The 22,125-nt window shown below is 35.2% G+C and overlaps 1 protein-coding gene across 3 annotated transcripts in view; it reads right to left on the reverse strand.

The window, feature by feature from the left end:
• Positions 1–9,303: 9,303 nt before the first annotated feature.
• Positions 9,304–22,125, reverse strand: part of LOC131050633 (uncharacterized) — a 312,685-nt gene continuing 299,863 nt past the window's right edge. For all 3 annotated transcript variants that reach the window (XM_057984836.2, XM_057984833.2, XM_057984835.2), the window contains 2 exons: positions 10,199–10,264; positions 9,304–9,815 (listed from right to left, as the gene is read on the reverse strand). In XM_057984836.2, coding sequence (XP_057840819.2) covers positions 9,612–9,815; positions 10,199–10,264 — 270 coding nt within the window. In that variant the 3' untranslated portion in view covers positions 9,304–9,611. The remainder of the gene's footprint in view (positions 9,816–10,198; positions 10,265–22,125) is intronic.

Consider the following 22,125-nt stretch of genomic DNA (forward strand, 5'->3'; position numbering starts at 1 on the left):
GGGAGAGAACTATTGCAAAAGGAAAATGATTCTATTAATATCAAGTAGAGGTATTACAAAAAGGGGAAGATTATTTGTGGAAGTACTAGACATCTCATTGCATTGATGTCAAAGGGGGAGAGTTAGAGAAAGGGACAATGATGTAGACAAGGGGAGTGTTATGTGCATACCATATTTTCAGAGAGGCAAAAAGCCAAAGGTCACTAATTGATTCAATCTTTGATCATAATATGGATGAGTCCCCCTACATGGCAACACCTAGAGTTTATTGCATTCCTCAATTAATGCTAGCTAAATTTCATTTTATTTCCCCCCAATATGAAAGTTAATTTTTTATCATTAATTATGAGATGACTCCTCTTTGTATTATGAAAATACAATGGTATAAATATGTAAACCATATGCTGGTTATCCTCACTATAATTTTCAAGAGACAAAGACATATAAATAATATGCTAATCCCATATATTAAGAAAATTATATATATTAATGAGGGACATGTTATAGGCTCCTATTATGTAAGACAAAAGCAACAATTATATTCTGTAAGGCAACAATCCTTATTTAAGACATCAATCATTATTAACAAAGGAGAGTTAATGATGGAGTCAACGCTCTATTATAAGACACCAATTATATTTATTAAATGTTGTGGTCAATTTTGAATGGGCAATTAGTAATGAATAAGAGTCATGATTGTTTCAAAGCTCACCATATTTTTCTAAGAGCTACATCATTTTATGAAGACAAAAAGATATAAGATGTAAGTCAGATTTGTGGAGATTAATGTAACTAGAAAAAATATATATATCAAATGCACAACAAATAATTTATGCATGAGAAAATATAAAAAGATCATTCAATATGTAGATATGAAAGAGGAAGATATGCATGATTTGAGTGGAACAATGATGTGAATAAAAAGAACACTTGAAGAAATCAAGTGTGGAGAGGATATGTAACCATGAGTTGAACTATATTTGAGTAGACTTAGAAAACACATATGAGAGATATATAATGGATATACATGTGAAAAGATAAGGATAATACATAGAAAGAATATGCTAGTGCATGTGAACAACAAGTATATTTATATTATTGTTAATGATAAGAGGAGAATCATAAATTGAATATATGAAGGAGATAGTAATGTAAATTATTTGGCGAAGAAGCAACATTCAAAAGGTAGAACCTTGTTTTCGAAGTTGGTCGTTTCTAAAGGAGAGATTGACATGTTTCACTAAGTTGGTGCTTAGTAGTGGGACTTGGTACCTCCATTAGGTTGGTGCCTACAAATTGTGGGGATTTTTATCTCCAATTGTGGGTGCCTATGAAGTTTGTAAGAAAGTTTTATATAAGTAAATCTATTTTGTTGTGGTTTTCTCCTATAAGGGTTCCCATGTAAATCATGTGTCATTGTGTTGCATAATTGTTAGATTGTGTGTGATCAATATTGTTATAATTGTCAAGTTTTTAAAAAGTAAAGTTTGTCTTATAGTGATTCACCCCCCTCTCAGTATAAGTATGTCCTCATCATAATCCACATGAACTCACAATTTCCCCGAAGAATATGTTAGCAACATACAAAACATCACGTGTTTTCTTACAAGGAATGAAATGATCCTTTTTAGAAATCTACCCATTCCTACAAATATGGAATCATGTCTTATATGTGTCCTTGACAAACTTAATATATAATCCATCCTTATGTCCTTCTTAAGGGCTTTTCAATACTATCAAATGTTCATATAGTCTAATGTTTTGACTACTCCATTTTGCAACTTGACAAGTTATGCACTCTTGAACAAATTTCCTTGCATCGAGTATTTATAAATTTGAGACCAAGAGTAATGTTCACTTGCCAAAGTCATTGTCTTGCCTATACCAAAGTGTATTGCTAACCTTCCACTATTCCTTAGGATTTAAATTAGCAACACAATTAAAAATTTAAATTTAAGGTCTCTTACCAATTATGGAAATGGCTTTCAACATCTTGATCTAGTTTGACTCTTCTTCTAGGGCTTCCTCATACAAATCTAGAGCTTCTAATTCATATTCATCACTCGCATCCTCATTTGTAGGGTTTAGACATCTTTTCCCATCTTCTTCTACAACATCCAATTAGATCTTCGTTGACCTCATCATATCTAACATTTATTTCATTCTCCCAACAACATTGGCCATACTAATATCCTCCTTAGTGGAATATTTCTTTTAGATCTAGTATAACTACCTCAAGTTGGCCATCTGGCTACAAGGTTGCAACTACCTCATGGTTCATACTCTAGTAGAAAATATTTGCAAATTGCTTGATATTGACGATCTATTCAACCTTAGATCCTTTAGAATGTTTTTGCTCCTAAAGGGTTCAAAACTTGCTTTGATAATACTTGAGGTAGTCACAAATGTAAGGTTTAGAGAGACGACTATCCAATCATGCAATCAAGAGTTAATACAATAGATATATCATAGATTAGAAAATGAGTTCTCATTGATTCAACACGATATAAAGATTACTACATGTTCATTGGCTTGCAACATGTAGATTATAGATTGGCACACAAGGCGACACAAGCTTATTACAGGCTTACATGCCAGATTCCTAATGACTCACTCTAATTAACAATTCAAGCTACTCTTACTATTTCCTAACTCCTAATGTGTCAGCCACCCTATCTACTTATTAATTGAATCTTAATGAATGCAAAAGGTGTTTATATATCAACTCCAAGCCTTTGGAATGATTTGTGTCATCCACAAGGTGTCCAAATACCTAATAACCTATTAAATGTGTAGGTCAACCTAAATTTGATTATTCCAATTGAAGGTCTTCTAGGTCCCATAATGCCTTGTGATATGACAAGATTTATGTCACAAGGAACATAAAGGTTTTGCAAACTATGTTCAATCAATGTGCACTGATTGTTTTGTATTTTGAACTTTTGATGATGATAACTTTTGATAAATTAATATAAATTTGTTGCAACCTAGATATGTTATGGATGAGATGGTATTGGACTTTGGTTCCCTATTGCAAGAAAAAATAATATTATGTGGTGAAATACTATAAGGTTTTATGGGATGCTCCTACATCAAATAGGGTCAAAACACACAAAGGAGGTGGGACTTGTGCATAATTTGGTACTTTCAAATCAATTACAAATAAGAGAGGTGACACTAAAGGTAAAATTAACTACAAATAAAGGAGGTGACACTAAAGGTAAAACTAGTTGATCTTAAATCTATAATCCAAGTATAATAGAACACATGATGCTCAAAATAAAACTAATTGATCTTAGATCTATAATCAATGAGTAATAAAAATAAGTAAATTAGACATAAACAACTAGTAAAGGATTTATAACTATAATCTTGTTAAACCTCATTCTTCTCGAGTCTTTAAGTATATAATAAACACACGTGACCTTAATATTTATGGTATTAATATACACATCCTATATGAAAATAAAATGAACAAAATACTCTAGAGACTTAAAAATTTACACTTAAAAGTCCTTAGCATATGTGTCTTTCGCCAAATTTGAAACTAGAATGTTCACATGTTCAAGATGTTTTCCTAGTAGTTTGCTATAAATAAGGATATCACCAAACAACACAAGGATAATTCTTTTAGGGAAATTATTGAATACCTTGTTTATAAATTATCCAAAAGTAGTGAAAGAATCACAAAGGCCAAAAGGAAGGACTTGGGATTAGTGGTGCACTTGGTGGGTCCAAAACATAGTTTGCTCTTCATCTCAATCAAAGTTTGAGATTAAAAAGAGACCATGTTTTGTACAATGTGGATAGATGGGGCTTAAAGAATAAGTCTCCACTTTTATTTATCACATTAATCTTTGGATGGAAATTCTCTTATATTCGTTCAAACATATTTAACTTAAAACAAATAAAAATTGGCTTGTTACATGTCACAACGTTTTTTTTCTTATTGTCAAATGTGAGAATCAAACTATTTTTTTTGGCTTTATAATCTCCAATGACTAGTAAAATGACATCCAATATCACAAGTGATTGGCTTAAAGAATAATTTTCTACCATTTTAAGAATGGATTTACGATATGAATACACGTTTCCTCTTAAACTTTAGTTTTTCTTAGGTTAGGCTTTCATGTTAGCCTTTTAGTTGACTCTTTTTTATTAATAACAATCATAATATTATTAGTAAAGGAGATAAGGATGGACCTAAGTGGAGGTTAAGGTAAGACACTTTTGGAGAATATTGAAGATACATAAGGGAAAAATTATGATTTTGAAGGTTGTAATCATAAACCTTAGGATTAGTTTATCAATTGACAGGAAGGAAATTAAAGATTTGCGAGGAAAGAAGTGAGTACAATTTCAAGTCATCAATATTTTAAATAAATTTTATTTTATAAGAATTGATGATAATTTAATGCTAGTTTATTTGTTGGTATGTATTGTCGTTTAATAAGATTTAAGATTGAGATTTGACATTTTTAGAGTTTCGTAAGTGTTTGAGGACAAACAACTTACTTTCACATAACAATTGAAAAGTATTTATTACTGACTTAAATTTTTTAGTCTACATAAAATTGTAGTATGTATTATAACAAAATTGTGTAGTGAACATATTATGTTGTCATTGATAGAACACAATACTATTGCGGACTAGAGGATATCTTTGTCTCTAAGTTATTAGATATAATATACTAATTATGTTTTAAATACAATAATTATGATCTCAGAATTAGAAAATAGATAAGACCATTTATGTCAATTTAAGATTATTTATTATATCCTCAATTACTTTATTTGTCTCATAACATTTGACATAAAGATTTGTATTAAAATAAAACTTTCATTTATTTATTCAACCAATTCATTAAGATGACACACTTTAGTGGAGATGTTTGTCTTCCTTGAAGGATCCCAATAATTCACTTGAATTAACCTTTATCATATAAAATCTTTAAAAAATTACCACCCGGTTAAAGATACTTCACATACTTTATTTATAACCCATTTAATTACACCATAATACTGAATCTTTTGTACCTTGCAATCTCTAGAAATCAACATATAATAAAGCATTCAAGCCATCTCTTGAAATATTATATGCACAAACATCATCCTAAACTATAATCAAATAGTTGAGTTGGCCTCTTAAAAGATAAAATATCATATGGATTGTACTAAAGATTCATCCTACGCTTTAAAGCTTTAAATTGCCATTGAAACATAATGTGTTGAAAACTTATTAGTACTTCTTGTAGGCAATAGGATTGCATCCATTAAACCCAATCAATCAGTTAGTTTGCACCAATTAAAATTGATTTTTAATTTTGCTCTCAAAATAAGCTTGGTTTTTGTAAAGTTGAGATTTATATTTTTAAATTTAAGATAGTGTAGAAATTATTTATCTACACTATGATTGGTTTAAAAAATTTGCTGTTATAGGAGCAAATTTTTAGGAATGATAGATTTTATAGGTTTTTTTGGATTTCTTTATATATATATTTTTTAAAAGGTCTATTTTAAACAATTTTTTCATTTTTTTAATTTATAATATTGTAAACAAAATATTTTTTCTAAATATATACATAAATTTTAATAATTTTTTTTTCTCAAAATATAGATAATAAAACCAATTATAGGGATTTGATTCAGTTTAAATTAAATTAAATGAAAAATTAAATACAAATATTTCTATTTTTAAAAAAACATAATTATTATATGCATTCTTGATAATTGTATTTTATATATCTTTTTGAAATCATTCTATTTTTTAATGCTTTTTGAAAATCATAAACTTTTTAATCATTTTTTTTGTTATTGATATTCAAAACAAAGTACATAAGTTGTAATATCATCTATCCATCTCAAAGAAATGTTGCCAAATTTTTCTCCAAAACGATGTCCATAGTTTGACAAAACCTCAACCAAAACCCTACCCCCGCCTACCAGTATTCTACCCTATACACCCATTTATACAATTTAATAGTTTAAAACATATAACAATTGATCAAGTAACTACATAAACAAGCTTTAAACAAAAAACAATGTTTTTCTTTTCACTTCCTCATTGCTTTCAAAGGCCCATTAACCCATTGGTCTTTTATCTTGAATCCTGCTTTTGGTTCTTCCTCTAGCCCCACCTTCCTCTTTCCTTTGGCTTGCTCTCATTCCTTCGCCAATCCCAATTGATATATGCTTCTTCTTGACACTCATCCTTGTGTGTCCCCTACATCCAATGAATAAACATTAGCTGTTGAAGAGTCTCCTCATTTGTGCCCTTGGCCACCTCTCCAAGCATAAACCTCACCCCTAAAATCACCCTTTCCAATATCAAATGCAAACCATACAACCAATCATTTTCCACACAATCTTTCAACACCCATTCAACATCTTCTTTTCATCGAACCTCCAACCCCCACGCTGCCACCATTGACACAATGTCTATATTCATCCTATACTTGTGTTTAGTCATAAAAAACTCTTCACCTAGAAGAATTTTCATGATTTGAATGAAAATATCTTCATCAATTTTGAAAATATTTTTCATTCTTTTATCAATGACTTTGCCCATAAATGCTAATTGTTGTCTTGGTGTAATAAAGGAAAAGGTGGCCTCCATATTAAAATGTAATCACCACCCATCCTCAATTGTGAGCACCAAGTGCTCCCCATGTCACATCACCCCACCACCACACCTTTTCATTAATAGTTTATGAAAACAATGACGCACTATTCCAACTCAAAGATTGAGCTCAAAATTATGAAAATCTTCCACCATACTTCACTATCCACTTGGATAGCTTGACTGCCATGCCATTCTCTAATCTCATCACATATCTAACTTCAAATTCCTCAAAAGTTTCTAATAAATGCTTGGCAACGGTTATATATTTATTCAAATTCCAGATTTGTGTTTCACCCTTTTTTAGTGCATTAATAATAATTAAGAAATTTCCTTCAAGCTATATTTTCGAGAAGCCCAATTTCTTTCCCATTTTCAATGCTTTAATAGCCGTTTGAGTCTTGACTTCATTGTTCATTCCCTATGCAAGTTTTAAAGTTCCAATTGCTACAATATTGCCCTTCCAGTCTCGTGCCACAAATCCAACTTGTGACAATCTTGGATTTCCCTTTGGGGCCCCATCAAAATTAATTTTATATCATTCTTCCCTCGACTTGGACCACTCCACCACCTTCACCTTGTAGGATTCCAAATTAGCTCGAGCAAACCCATTAACAAGCCAACTTTTTGACCATTTTAGTATATACAAAATAATTTAATAACTTTTAATCATTAATTTAAATAATTTATATTAAGTCATTCAAAAAATGTCTATTTTCACTTTTATAATTATCAATAGTTATTTTATTGAGACCAATTATAATTAATATTACATAAATATAACTAAAATAATATTATATTACACTACAAATTAATAATTAAAATTGAGATTAATTTTACAATTATAATTATAATTATATATATTTTTTATATTAAATTAGGATTATGTTTTTAAACATAATATAAATTTTCACTATAAAATTTGTATTATATTATAATTATTTTATTAGAACAAGAGTTATAACTAATATTACATAAATATAATTATACTAATATAATTTTAAAATTACAACGATTCAAAATTATAATAATTAAAAATTAAAATAAATATTTTTATTACAATTTTATGACGACAAATACTTACCTCACATTAAACTTAGATTAATCCTCATAACCACTTGGGTTGATTCTATGACCAATGCATTCATAATATAGGCCATTTCAGAGTGGCACTCACAAAGAGTATTCGAATAAATTATTTTCTTGACTGCATACACGTATCTTTTTAAATTTGATGATTTATTCCATAGGGTGGTGTATTGTATGAAAAAATATGTACCAAACGGTTTATGCAACATTCGTTCACCATTGATGAAGATTTGTTTGCCTTGCTCATTCCATAATATTCACATGGGCAAACTTGGACACGATCTCTGATATTTCAAGATAATTTCAGCGGCTGTTGCTTTCAAGTATTATATGTATCAAAATTCCCTTGTCAGTACATCAGTTAAAACCAATTCTTCCACATCTAGGTTTGATAATTGCATTCATGTATTGGATGATTAGGCATTGCCAACAAACACATACCACAATTTGTATCTTAAACAGTATAACTAATCTAAACAATTTCATTTCAACACAGGTTATTATCTTCACACGAGCAATCTGACCTAACAGTTGTTCTCAAGTTACATGACTTGGGCTCTTCAATTTTCAATCTGGATGATGAACAATTACAGTGGTACACATAAAATTAACACAAGCTTAAAAAAACTCAATATGCATGTGCTAAATTATAACAACAAATGCAAGTGTGACTTCAGAGCCTCAAAATGAGCCATAATTAGTTTTCGTTTCTTGTTTCAAATCTAAAACCCCAATAGTCAAGGGTTCATGTATTTTACCACCCTCCCACACTAAATTTGAATGATTACAATTTTTTTCAGGCACTAGAATTTCTCACTTAACTAACCCAAGCCTATAATTTCAACTAATTATTTAATAGATTAATTTGATTATTTCAGACAAAAATCCATTAGAGCTCATTATTTATGATGCCAAACGAGAAAAGTGCACAAGCATCTGTGAACGCTGAGAAATTAATATAATAGTGTCTTTGCTTCAAGATAAGATGGTTATATTCAGAATTTGAAACAGAATGTGTTTTTTTAATATAAATAGTTTTTTTTGGGATTTTACTTGATACTCAAGTGGATAAAAGTACATATTCAAAATTGAATCAATATAGAATTCAAAGGACATACCCAGAGAGGCCTCACAGCAGTATTTCTCACCATTCACTACAAGAACAATAGCTAAGTAAAAAATCAATACTTTGGGCACAGCTAATACCGTCTCTGTCAAATGTTTGTTAGCCGATCTCTACGTTAACAGTAATAAAATAATGAAATAATCATTAACTTTTTTTTTTCTAAGATGTTGGAGGTCAAGGGGGGACCTCCTTCCCAATCAACATGTCACATAATCCACTCAATCGACTCAGGTCAACATATAAGCCACATAGATGTCACTTTGGAGGATTCAAACATAGATCTTCAACATTAATACCTTATGACCTTGCCATTTGAATACAACCCCATTGACAGAAATAACCATAAACTTTATTACCAAAAACATATGCTTTGACCATTTGAAGGCTTTTGAAAAAATTCCGTTCATATTCCATACAGTGATCTAACTGCTAAAGCAGGAGGACAGAGAAAAATAATATGGGATATCTATGAGCTTCAGTTAAACATGATTTAAATATTAAAACTGAACTACCATTCGTTTTAATAAAGGTCCGGTAACCTTTCTCAGCCAATAAGAAATGCAGATACAAAATTCCCGGGATGTGGAAAGCCACACCTCATTAAAATTGCAGTACTCTTTCCCTTTGTTAAAAAACATGTTTAAGTTCCACAAATATGATAAGCCATCTAGTCTACCAAATTCTGAGGTTTTCAACAAGTTTAAATTGTTCAAAATGATACAAAGCGAGAACAGATTTTATTTTAAAAAAATCAAGATAGGAAATAGAAAAATGATTCTACCAGAAAAATCGTTTTGGTCTCTTTATTCCAAGGTCAGCTTCAATTTGAGCGATTTCCTTGTTTAACTGTCTTAGCTCTTCTTTTATCTGCTTATTTTTCTCGACTGAAGTTCGGCTAAGCAAACCAACAAGATGTTGCAGACACGATAGATATTCTCTTCTAATGGGCTCTAACTTCACAATTCTCTCTGGGATTCCAGGCTGCAAGACACAGGAGATTGTATAGAGAAAGAAGAAATTTAGATCTCGTATTAGACAAATTATATAAATAATGTTTTTAACAATTTCATTTAGAGTAATTTTCAGCAACAATCCATTTGTATTGGATGGTTGAAACCTGATAAATTGCTACGATTTAGAAAGAAACTGAAAAATTCTGGTTCACAAAGGATATTGTGTGAAAGGGCCTGGGGTTCGAAGAAGAAACCACAATTAAGATTTCTCACTCTAGCTAATAAAGAAGGCCTATGCGTTTCTTTCTATTAATTTTTCCACTGATACACCAGTAATGGAAAGAAATCAAAGGTTCTGATTTAGCACATGATTAGGTAAAATGGTCTGAATCATTTGAAGCTTATACTTACTTTCTTCACAGCAGATATACACTTGCGTACAGCTTCTTCTGCCTTAGCTATATCTTTGGATTTCTCCTGCATAATAAAGTTTATCAACAGGAAAAGTCATAGGCATTTGTTTTTAGTTATTCTATAACTTTTCAACTCATTGCTTAAAAAAAATTAAAGATCATTTGCATTGTGGTTAGTACAACGTCTAAATAGCATTGAATAATAAGAGAATTTTGGAATTTTAGTGAAACTTGGAATATTTTTCTTCTATTTCTTGATATTTCTCACGTTAATACTTGTATTACATATTAAAAATCTAATGGAATCTTTCTGGAGCAAGCACTGCTCAAAGACAACTCTTTGAATTTATCTATAAAAGATAATAATATATTAAAAGTATGGAAATCTTACAAAAGACGCCTTTTGTTCTCTACTAGCAAAAATAGACAGGCAAAGAGGCATATAGTTACAAAAAAAATGTTTCCGAACAACACAAGTACATAGCTATGAGCACCGAAAAGAGGAAGACATAAAGCCAATTACAAAGTGAAGCATTGAAAGGACTAGAAAGAGACAAATACAAGGGAATTACATTTATAATTCAAAGATAAGTAATATTGAGTTCTATTTTGAGGACTATCAGCATCCGCCTTTTCCTTCCTTTTACGGCTCTTGAAACTTTTTCAATGGAAGAGGAGCAAGCTCCTCGTATCGTCTTTAATGTTTTGGTGCAGCTGGTTACATTAAGTTGGGTTGGCAGGAGGACCAGTAATAAAATCCATTGATTTACTCTTCCATCTCTGGTCAGGAAGGCAATGGTTGAAGAAAACCTGCGGGAAAGATATGCTTAGACCTATTCTGCTGACATGTCATACACTCTCTAACATAGCACAAGACATCACTCTCTAGATCCTTCCATGAGAATCTCTCTTTAATCTGCCTATAGGTTTTGAAGAACCTGGGATGTCCTGCTAGAGAAGTATCATGAACAACTCTCAAAATCTTATCCTTTATCTTAGATTTGGGTACCAAATATGTCCTGTCCTTGTAGCATATCACATCATCAACTACCTTGTATCTATCGTCCTGAATCTTACCGTCCATGAGCTCCATGCAAATGTATTCTTGGAATACTCAACCACAAGGTGAACCTTTCAATTGGCTGAAATCTCTGACAGAGCAAAGTGAGGGTCTCCTTGATAGTGCATCTGCTACAGTATTCCTTTTCCCCTTGACATATTCGATATCAAAGTCCTACACTAGAATCTTACTCACCCACTTTCGCTAGCGTTTATTCAAATCCTTTTAGAAAGCTATGCCCACAAGGTTCAAGTTTGAATTTGTGTTCGACAACAAAAAAATTCGGATTAAGTTCAACAAGAAAAAATTCGTAATTAAATTCGCCTTATATAAATTAAAAATATTAGAATATAAATACATCAAAGAAATTAATTTAAATATTATAAATGCTAAATATATTCAATTTAATATATTTAGATTAATAATCTAAATTAAATATTATAAAATATTAAATTTTAGCATACTAAAATTAAAACACAGAAGAAAACCTTAAACAAAAATAAAGAAAAAAGATCAATACATATAGTCACAACCTCCCACGATTGCTGAATGGAAGACAAAGTTCACATTTCATCCACTTGACTTCGTACTCCACTACAGGGGATACCTTACATTGCAATTTGTCTATCAATTTCTCTTCCCCTCCAGTTCCATCTCCCACCTTCTCGATGGATAACAGGCCTACGATTGTCAGCCCGGCAAGAGAACATGCTGTCAAGCGAGCTCGCAGAATAAACAACGAAGCCCACAATGAAGCTTGTGATACAATTTTTCAGCAAAAAGTCTATTGAAAACATGTTTTTAAAATGCATTTAGATTAGAAAAACTCTATCCCTCTATTCCATACGAATTTAAGGGCGAATAGAAACAAAGTTTTTGGTTTAAGTGTTGTTTCCAGATTCAATTGTGTGAGGTTTTTTGGGTTTTTTATGAATTTAATGGATTTCCAATTTCATGGATGATGTTTGCTTAACTTTGATGACAAGGCTAGAAAGTATTTCAGACTACTGTGATATGTTCTAACTACAAATTTTCCACCCACCAAGGACTGTCTAAACTTTACCAACGCATGCATGATGAAAAGCATTTCCTTCGCATAGATGGAATATAACCGCTTCACATCTCTCAACTTCCTACTCTCATAGGTTATGGAATGCCTATTTTGTGTAAGCACAATGTCTATCCCTTCGCCTAGCCCATCATACACTAACACAAACAATTGAGAGAAATTTGGTAGAGCTAATGCTAGACAAGAGCACATCACTTGCTTGAGCCTATCAAATGTAGCCTAAGCCTCATCTGACCATCTAAATGCACCCTTCTTAGTGAGATTTGTAAGAGGTGCAGCCAATTGGTTAAACCCCTTGAAAAACCTCCTGTAATAACTGCATAACCTGAGAGAACCATCAAGTCAAAAATGTTCCTTAGTGGTGCCTAATCCAGAATAGCTTGTATCTTCTCCTGGTGCACCTTCACACCACCAACACAAATCACATGTCCCAAATATAAAATATTTGTCATTCCAAATTCACATTTGGAAACCTTTGCAAACAGGGACAGTGCCTCCTTAATGCCTAATACCCCATCAATGTGGCTGAGGTGATCCTCCCATTTCTTACTGTATATCAATACATCATCATAAACTACCAATACAAATTTTCATGACTGCTTATTAAATATATGATTCATACATGACTGGAAAGTTGCAGGTGCATTTGTAAGACCAAAGGACATAACCAAAAACTCATAATGTTCGTAGAGGCATCTCATGCTGTCTTATGCATAAATTGCACACTCTATGAGTACTCTTGAGTTGCCAAGTACTCTATTGTTTTTGCTCCATGATTTTTTACAAGTTTAACTTGCAAGTTTTTACAAAAATATGAAAAATAAAGGTAAAAACATTGATGCAGGTAATACATTGGTTAAAATGTGTTTTCTCTTGCACCCCCCCACCCCCCATCATTGAGGTTCTTCAAAATCTGCCAACCCTTCCTCATGATTCTCATTTTTCAAAATTTGCCAGCCCTTCCTCATGGTTTAAATTGCCGAGTCAAAAATGTTAGGTTTGCCGAGTACTCTCCGAGTCCAATCTGCAAACTATGGTCTTATGTATATCCCCCTCATGGATTCTAATCTGATGGTACCCTGAACGTAGACCATTCTTTGAAAAGTAAACTGCCCCATGTAGCTCATCCAATAACTCATCTATCCTAGGTATATGGTACTTGTTCTCGATGGTCATCTTATTCAAGGCACGCTAACCAATGCACATCCTCATCGTGCCACCCTTCTTTTTAACCAAGACCACATTAAATGCAAAGGGACTGGAATTGGGTCTGATGTGTCCCGTATCCAATAACTCCTTTATCGTTTTCTCCATTTCCTCAAACTTTTTGGGGTGATGATATGGAGTAGTAATAACAGGTTTGGTCCATTGGAGCCCTCCTGTAACTCAAACACATGCTCAAATCCACAATTAGGAGGTCTACCTGGTGGAATATCTCCAAACACCCCACTATGCTTATCCAAAAACCACTAAATGTCCACAGGATAATGCTTGCCATCACTAAAAGATTTCGAAGGCACACAACATTGGGCTGCCCATGCAACCTCACCATGTCTAAATAATGCCTCTGTTCGCTTGGTTGTCACTACCATTGGTGCACCACTTGCCAATTCTCTTAACACATCTTCTTCCCATTTGACATGAACTCCAACTCGATCCTCGAGATGTCCAAACTATATCTGCCTAGTGAATGTAACTATTGAAATCCCAAAACAACATTAGTCTCACCAATCCCAACCACATTAAAGTCATTGATAACTGTATAATCTCCCAACTAGATGCTCAACTGTGAAATCGCCTTAGTACAACTCATTTTGAATCCATTGACTACCATAACATTGAAACCAGGAAAATCCTCAACCTGTAAACCTCTCTTTGCCACTAGACCCTCATCAATGAAATTGAGTGGCCTCACTGTCAACCAAACATGTCACTTGTTGTTACTTTAATACTCCTCTCACTTGGAAAGGATGATACACAGGAACACTTGATAATGTAGAAATAGCACCATGAGCCTTGTCTCCTGTAGCAATATCATCATGCTCTACTTGTTTCTCCTCATGTTCACTATTTGAACTAATGTCCACTATCTCCTCATCAATGTTGGAAGTGACCTCCATGTAATGTGCTTTGCCTTTTCCAAGACATATCTGACCGGATCCCCATGGCTCCTTGCATGAGAAGCATAACTTCTTCCTACGCAACTCATTCCTCATCTCAAAGTCTATCTTAGGTGGCATGTGCTTAGGCTGACTGAAGGATCTCTTGAATGGTTTGATGTTCTTGAAACTCTTCTTTTGGGACTGATGTGTAGGATGTGTAGTTTCAAGATCAAGTGCCATTTGAAGAGCATCCTATAGTGTCCTAGGCTTGAAAGCCTTCACTAAACCTCTTAGCATTCACACCCTCTGTGAATAGCATTACAATTCTATTTTCTGACATATCGGGAACCATAAAAGCAACCTTTTGGAACTCATTGATGTAATTATCAACATCACTTTTGTCTAATCAATGCAAGCTCATGAAAATACATCTCTACATCCTTTTGGTCAAATCCAGCAATCAATTTGCTGCTGAACTCATCATAGGACTAAATCAATGCATGGTTTTGTGTTACCAAACCATGATGCCACCAATCATATATCGGTCCTTCTAGATGTAAGGTTGCAAAATTAATTGCCTCTTCTTCTGCACGGGTTTAAGAGTCAAAAAGGTGTCAAGTTTGTGCATCTATGCATGTGCTGTGCTTTTCCCACCACCATCACAATTAGGAAGTTTTAGTTTTCTCAAGGCATGCTGATACTCCTTATGTAGCCTGGTCTTTGTTCCTCATTTCCTTTTCTTATCTTTTTGCTAGTTCATGTATTGGTTTAATGTTATTTCCTACCTGATTTCATGAGGGAGTGTATGGTTCTCACCATATACTACCATTACCTCATCAACCAATGGCTGCTCCTCCTAAGGTTGTGTTGCACTTCCTCTTCATCCTTGGATGTAAATGTAGGCTGCAAAGGCCTACCTGAACCACCTATAATGGATCCTCTTGGCATGTTATTCCCTGCATTACCACCTTCACCTGTAGTACTCTGATTTTCCCTGAGAGAATTCATATTCTGTTACATTTGACTAATGGATGTGATTAACTGCTGTTGTGACTGCATAAATTGTTGCATCATTTGCTATTGTCCCCATGCTAGATCATTCAGTATGTTTTGTACACTATCCTGGTCAGTCCTATCCCAAGGACTCTCACTACGTGAACCTACCATCATTTCAATTCCCTATGTAACTCTAAGTAGCTGCCTTGCTGGAATGCAGCTAAGAATGTATCCTCTTCTGGATATGGCTCCCAAAATTGAAATTGTTTTCTTTTTTTCTCTCTCTCAGTGTATCATTGCCCGTCACTGATGTGCATAACTCTCCAGGTTGGCAGGATTTAGACTCTGATACCACTATAAAAACCCCGTATAGATTTTCCACCAAAACCAAGTATTCTCACCTATGTTCATTTTGTCAAACAGTTGGCAAATATCTGAGAATAACTGAGTTTGTTCTTGTAGGCTTGTATGTTCAGATTTGCAAGACTTAATATCAAATTGATAGAACATAAATACAATATTCTATGCCAAATGTTTCTTCACCAAACTTCTTATTATGAGTTGACAGTAACATAAACATTTTCCTTTGATTATTAAGATCTGAAATATACTTTTGCCAGCTACATAGCTGCAACTAAGGGCAGATTATAGGAACATATGATAAATATGACCTGAAGTTTATATTAGAAATGACCACACCCAGGATGTACAAGAGCTCCAATGATAGACACCCAGATAATATGGTGTATACTTCAGCCCCTCAAGTGGAAATGAGAAAGTCTGAAAGAGTGCCCAACAACTCTTCACTTTTGTCTGCAAACAAGTATCCCAACTTGGTCGCTTAAGTAATTTGGACATCTATGCTCAGTATCAGGCCCTCAAACTTCAATTAAATCCTCTAAACAAGCAACTTGAGCCTCTCACTTATTCCCATGCCATGCTAGGAAGCCGCCATTAGCATAAAGAAATATAGTTTAACATCAACCAGTAACCAGGTACACTATTAATGGCCCAAGACAAATCATTATTATTAATGCCCAACAAAGTGGAGTTTGATAAGCTTGATTTATTAACTTCCATGATTTGCTTCTTTGTCTTTATTTGCCTTGTCTATGCCCTATCACACCAAATACAAATCCTATGCTGACTTAAATATTTGATGCCCTTTTCCACGATTTCCTCTTGATGATTGCCAACCTTAATATACAATTATATAATAAGTGCCCAACAATATTATAGTTACTTGCTTTAGCAAAAGGACAAACAATGACTTTTAATGCAAATAACCCTTCAATCGACCCTTAATGAATTTCATAATCTTCAGCAGCTAGATATTACCAATCCTTCTAAAATCAAGGTGTCCTCATTTTTATACATTCCCCACCTGGCACCTTTTGATATTTGAAAGCACCTGTAATTTATTTGGTAATCTTATGAAATTTGTCTTTTGCAAAAGAGTTTACAAATTTCAAAGATATCTCCATGTGAATTCTGACGTGAATCCACCCTGGATGGTACTGGAATTTCGTTCAATCCATCAAGAAATCCATCACGTCAAAATTGAAATGTATTTCTAGAAGCTTCCCCAGATTGTTATAAAATAGCAATGAGAGGCGCATTTGAGATATGCTTGCACTATTTTCTCTTGTTGGTTTTGGAGAGCTTCTTCGGAGCTTGAAACTCTGGGATGAAAACCCTTGGGTAATTAATTTTGGTGGTGAGACTATCCACCCTAGCTGGTTAATGGCGGAATTACATAGGTTTCGCACCTGCACTTCAAAGTCTAGTCAGAAATTTGTGAAGTAATGAGAGAAGACAGATATTAGAGAAGTTTAAAAATTATTTGATATTAATGTCCTCTTTAGCTAGATGTATGGTTTTAATTTAATTTTTGGTGCAATCAAAGTGGGCCAAAGTAAAATTTTATTGCTTTTCCAAAAGAAAGCTTAGCATATAATTGATTGGCAATCCCTTGGGAATAGTGGGAATAATGGCATTAAAAGAAAGTGAACCCGTGAGGAAGTTTTGCAACATATGTTGGGCAATTCCTGGTTTCTCCAACACGTGTGAGTCTTGGGATAGGTCATAGAACACTATGTGCCCTAGGCACAAGCAGATTGGGTAATAAGAAGGGTCGGATTTTGCTAGAGGTCTATTTTATGCTTGGCATAGACTCTATTTTGCGGATCGTGGCCATTTCATAGGGGTCGATTTTGATGTTCTTCCTTCCTCAAGTAATGCAAGGATTAAGGGATTGCATTTGCTATTCCTGGGCACCATTTCTTGGATAACTGGGAAAGTGCAAGAGTCATGGAGTTCATTAACCCTCTATAATTGGATGTAGCGACAAAACTGAGCAGCATCAATCCCATCATGGATATATCTGTTGCTATCTTCATTTTTTAGCACTGCAATGACCTCTTCCGATTCACTTATTTGAAGAAAGGTTGCTATTTGATGTCTCTCTGTGCTGCAAATCCATCTACAGCTAGGTATATGAGATGAAAGATCAAGAGATTGCATTACTGCTCTCGTAGTGTGATATCTATTATTTAATAAAAAGGATCTTGCTATTTTAGTTTGCGTGTCAATACAATCTTATTGTTTAGTCCATGTATATTGCTTCATTTGAACAAGGAATTTTGCTTAAACATATATCAAACACGTCATATTATTGCAAATCTGAAACAATACATGCATACTGTGGGGTGCAATGAGCACTTGACCATGCCTTCTGACTGCTGTGGGACGAAGTGGGGCACCCATGAGAGTCAAAGCAATGAAAGAACTCCCCCTCACAGTCTACTTGCATAAATGCAATGATCTTCTCCGCTTCAGTGGTGACCAAGGGAGCAAGACCAATATCCATCTTCCTAGAGAGTTTTGCTACTTCCTATGTGACCAAAGCAATATCCTCTAAATGAGATAGGTACCTCTGCAGGGTACTGTTGTGCGTTGCACACGCTCCCTGTCGCCGACAGGGTCCCCTTTCCCTTTTGGGCCTTTCCGTCTTCGCCCTGTTGAATTCCGCACAGAGTGTCTTGCGTCCTTTCGAGCAAGCCCGCAATTAGTCCGTGAGATGATGATGTTGAACAAAGGAGCCGATGATTCCATAAGGTTAGTTGAGCCCTCGGGCACGAATTCCAAGAGATTGTTCAAGCTTGTAAAATTGCCTTGAATAGGCGCGTGATGATAGAAGCTGGTATAAGTCCGCCAAGTAAGGGATAAAGCATCTAAAGGTCGCATGAGGACCCAAAGACGCCAATTTTCGCATAAAAATAATGAGAGGGATTACATGATGTTTTTAGAGGTCTGCGGGATTTGCATGAATGGCGATTTTCGCTAGTTGAAAGGTAAAAGAAGGGCAAAATCTTTAAAGTGCTTCAAGGTGCCAAAATCGACAAAACTCACCCAAGTGTTGAAGCTCGCATTCCTTGGTGAAAGTGTTAAGAAAAAAGAAAGTTGGCAAAATGCCCAAAGGGGCCGAAATTCGGACCTTTAGGCCAAAGTGTTAGAAAAGTGAAAATTGACAAAATGCCCAAAAGGGCCGAATTTCGGACCTTTAAGCCAAAATGTTAGAAAAAGTGAAAATTGACAAAGTGCCCAAAAGGGCCGAAACTCGGACCTTTAAGTTAAAGTGTTAAAAGGCAAAATTGGCAAAGTTGTCAAAAGGTCCGAAATTCTCAAATGACACTTAAATTGTGAAATTTTCAAAACACTAAAAGTCGCCGAAGTTGACAAAGTTGTCAAAAGGTCCGAAGTTTAGCAAACCACACCCAACTCCTGAAAATCGCGACTTAGAGAAAATCGCAATTTCTTCAAAGGTTGCGAGGTTGACAAAGGAGGTCAAAGTACTAAACTTCGCGTGACCAGGGATGAATGCGAAGTGTTTAAATTCTGAAAAAATCCCCCATTCCTTCGAAAATCGCGTTATAAAAGAAAAACGCAAAAGGTGAAGTTTTCAAACCATGCCCAAACATCGAACTTCGCGTGACTAGGGATGAATGCGAAGTGTTTTAATTCTGAAAAAATCCCCCATTCCTCCGAAAATCGCGTTGTGGGAGAAGTGGCGAAGGCTTAAGTCCATGCAAACTTGCAAAACCCTTCTAATTTCCGAAGTTCGCCGTCCAAGCAAAAGGGAAGAGCCGCGGATTTGGGAGGTGCGATTTTCCTTCAAAATTCAAAAAACACATAAGGCTCCGAAAATCGTGATTTAGGGGTTAGTTGCAGGAGAATCTTCCAAATTTGAAAACCCCTTTCGTTTGCTAAGAGTTCGCATAAGGTAAAATCGCCCAAGTTTGGAGCCGTAAAGTGTAAACGCGCAAGGTAAAAATTGCTGAAGTAAATCACCAAAATCGCCCAAGGTAAATTGCTAAGTCTAAGTATAAAACCGCAAGTTCTTTTCAAACCATGGGCGCAAAAATTTGAATTTGAAGTTAAACATTAAAATTCAAAAAATTGCAGAACTCTTCCATTCAAATTTGCAGGTTGTGCAGATTCACGCCATTCATTTTCGCCAGGTAAGTCTGTTTCACCTCTCTTGAAATCATTCAAAATATTTATAAATTGGATAGATGTGTGTGCAAAATTAATTTAAACTGATTAAATCCGAAATCGCATCTTTTTCCGTTTATAAGGCGTCATGCAAAGCGGTTAAAATCAGAATTTACTCCTAAGAATCAGCTAGAAATTGCATTTTCAAACTTAGGAAAATTTCTCAAACTTTGTCCATTTTGAAATAAATGCCTAAGTATAAATCCGCAATCAAAAAGCTTTGTAAATACTTATGTTTAAATCAATCAAGCTTTTAGCTAACGATATCATGTTGTTCTTTCAATTCGGTTTTTCGAATTGATCCTTGAATGCTGGTATATCCTTTATCTAACCCGCTTTACTTCCTTTATATCGCCTCGTAATCCGCATCCAGCTATGCAGGATAAATGCCTAAATCGGCAATAGAATCATCAAAGATGCTTGCTACAGCCGAGACATCGCGAGCATCCAAATCAAATATCCCTCGCTGAGTCGAAAGGATGAAGTATCAGTATCAAAGAGGGGGACTGAGAGAGTCAAAAGTTCAGAGTGTCCGGGACAATGTCGGTGATACTGACCTAGGCCATATTGATATCCAAGATTTCAGGAACCAAGTCTTCTCCACTAATGCCTATGGCAGGCGTAGACAGATGATAGAAAGTGGCATCGCCCAAGCAGCAGGATTTCCCCCAGCAGTGCAAAACTATGAGTTAGTAGTGGAGGCTGCCCGACATTACCAACCAGGTTCCAGATTGGTGCTCCTCGAGGACATGGTCCTCGCTAACTTCACTCCTGAATCCATTGGCGATGCATTTGATATTCCCTTCCCAAACAATCCCACAGCCATGACTATAGATGAGGCGCAAGTGGTGTATGATATGAATCTTGCCAGGTGCAAAACACTGATCAATGAAGAGTGGTACAAGGAGAGAAGACCTCCAAGCGTCAGAATTGGGAAAAAGACCCCAAGAAGCGACTTTCACAGTGAGCATGGGGACATGGTCACATTGCTCAGCAAGGTTATGGGACTCCCCAAATCCAACTACTTTGAAGAGTAGATGTTTTACTTCACGGAGCAGGTCTTCGCTAGGAAATCCAAGTTTGACTGGGCCTAGATCATGAGCGACAATATCCACACTCAACTGATAGAACTTGAGACAAGGAAGTACTTCACTATGACCTCCTATTTGGTCTACATGTTCGCCAGGAACCAGCCACTGCCAGGTCTAATAATGAAAGGTGAAACTGGGAATGGACCTGATCAAGTAAAAGTATACGATTGTTACCCACAGCTACACTATCAGGATATAGCTCAAAGAGAAAAGAACAGCCTGGCCTATGCACTTGGTCAATATGAGTGCGTCAACGATGCCTTCACAATGCGCTTGGTCAGGCTAATGCAGGGAGGATTACACATAAGGCTCTCAGAGCAAGCTACTATTCTAGTACAGAGATATGGGGCCTGGTTCATCCAATTCCCAAGGTTCTCCTACATCCGGATAGCTGGCTTTGAAGGTGCCCCTCTCTGGCTTCCACGGTACCCAACCGACAAGATAGTTCTTATGGAGGTTGCAAGGCAGTCACGTCCGGTCAGCAGCTTACTCAGAGGCAGCAAGCAGGCTGGATTCGCATTCCCCATGATTATAGGCAGCCAGGATGTCCATCTAAAGACCCCATCCTAGGCAGAGGAATCCTTCGCAGAGCTGGCCACCTATGGCCTATAGGAGCATTTTCCAAGGAAATGCTTCGATTACGACAATCTGGCAAAGAGAGCCTATGGCAAGCGGTACAAAGCAAAGGAATCAGTTGAAGATTATTGGAAAAACTGCTCTAATGACTATGAGGTCCGAAGGCGTGAATATTCGAGGCTGAGTGTTCAGCAAATGCGACTCTTTGAGTACTACTTGGTCCCAGATCAACTCACAGATTCAGGGAATTGTCTGCAAGTCCGGGAATTTGAGGCAATGAGGCATCTTTTGCCGGGCGTTGATTGGTCGCAAGACTCGATCACTGATTTTGAGGCAGTTATGGCAGCCCTAGAAAGATATACAGACCAATGGTTGCATCAGTAGATTAAGCGACTAATTCATGAAGGAGTCTAGTTCACTTGCCACTTAATGGGTAGCCTTGATTCTCAGTCCTCCGAAGATGAGGGAACTTCCAGT

This window comes from Cryptomeria japonica, chromosome 8 (assembly GCF_030272615.1).
Source record: "Cryptomeria japonica chromosome 8, Sugi_1.0, whole genome shotgun sequence".
In the NCBI taxonomy this organism is placed as follows: Eukaryota; Viridiplantae; Streptophyta; class Pinopsida; order Cupressales; family Cupressaceae; genus Cryptomeria; species Cryptomeria japonica.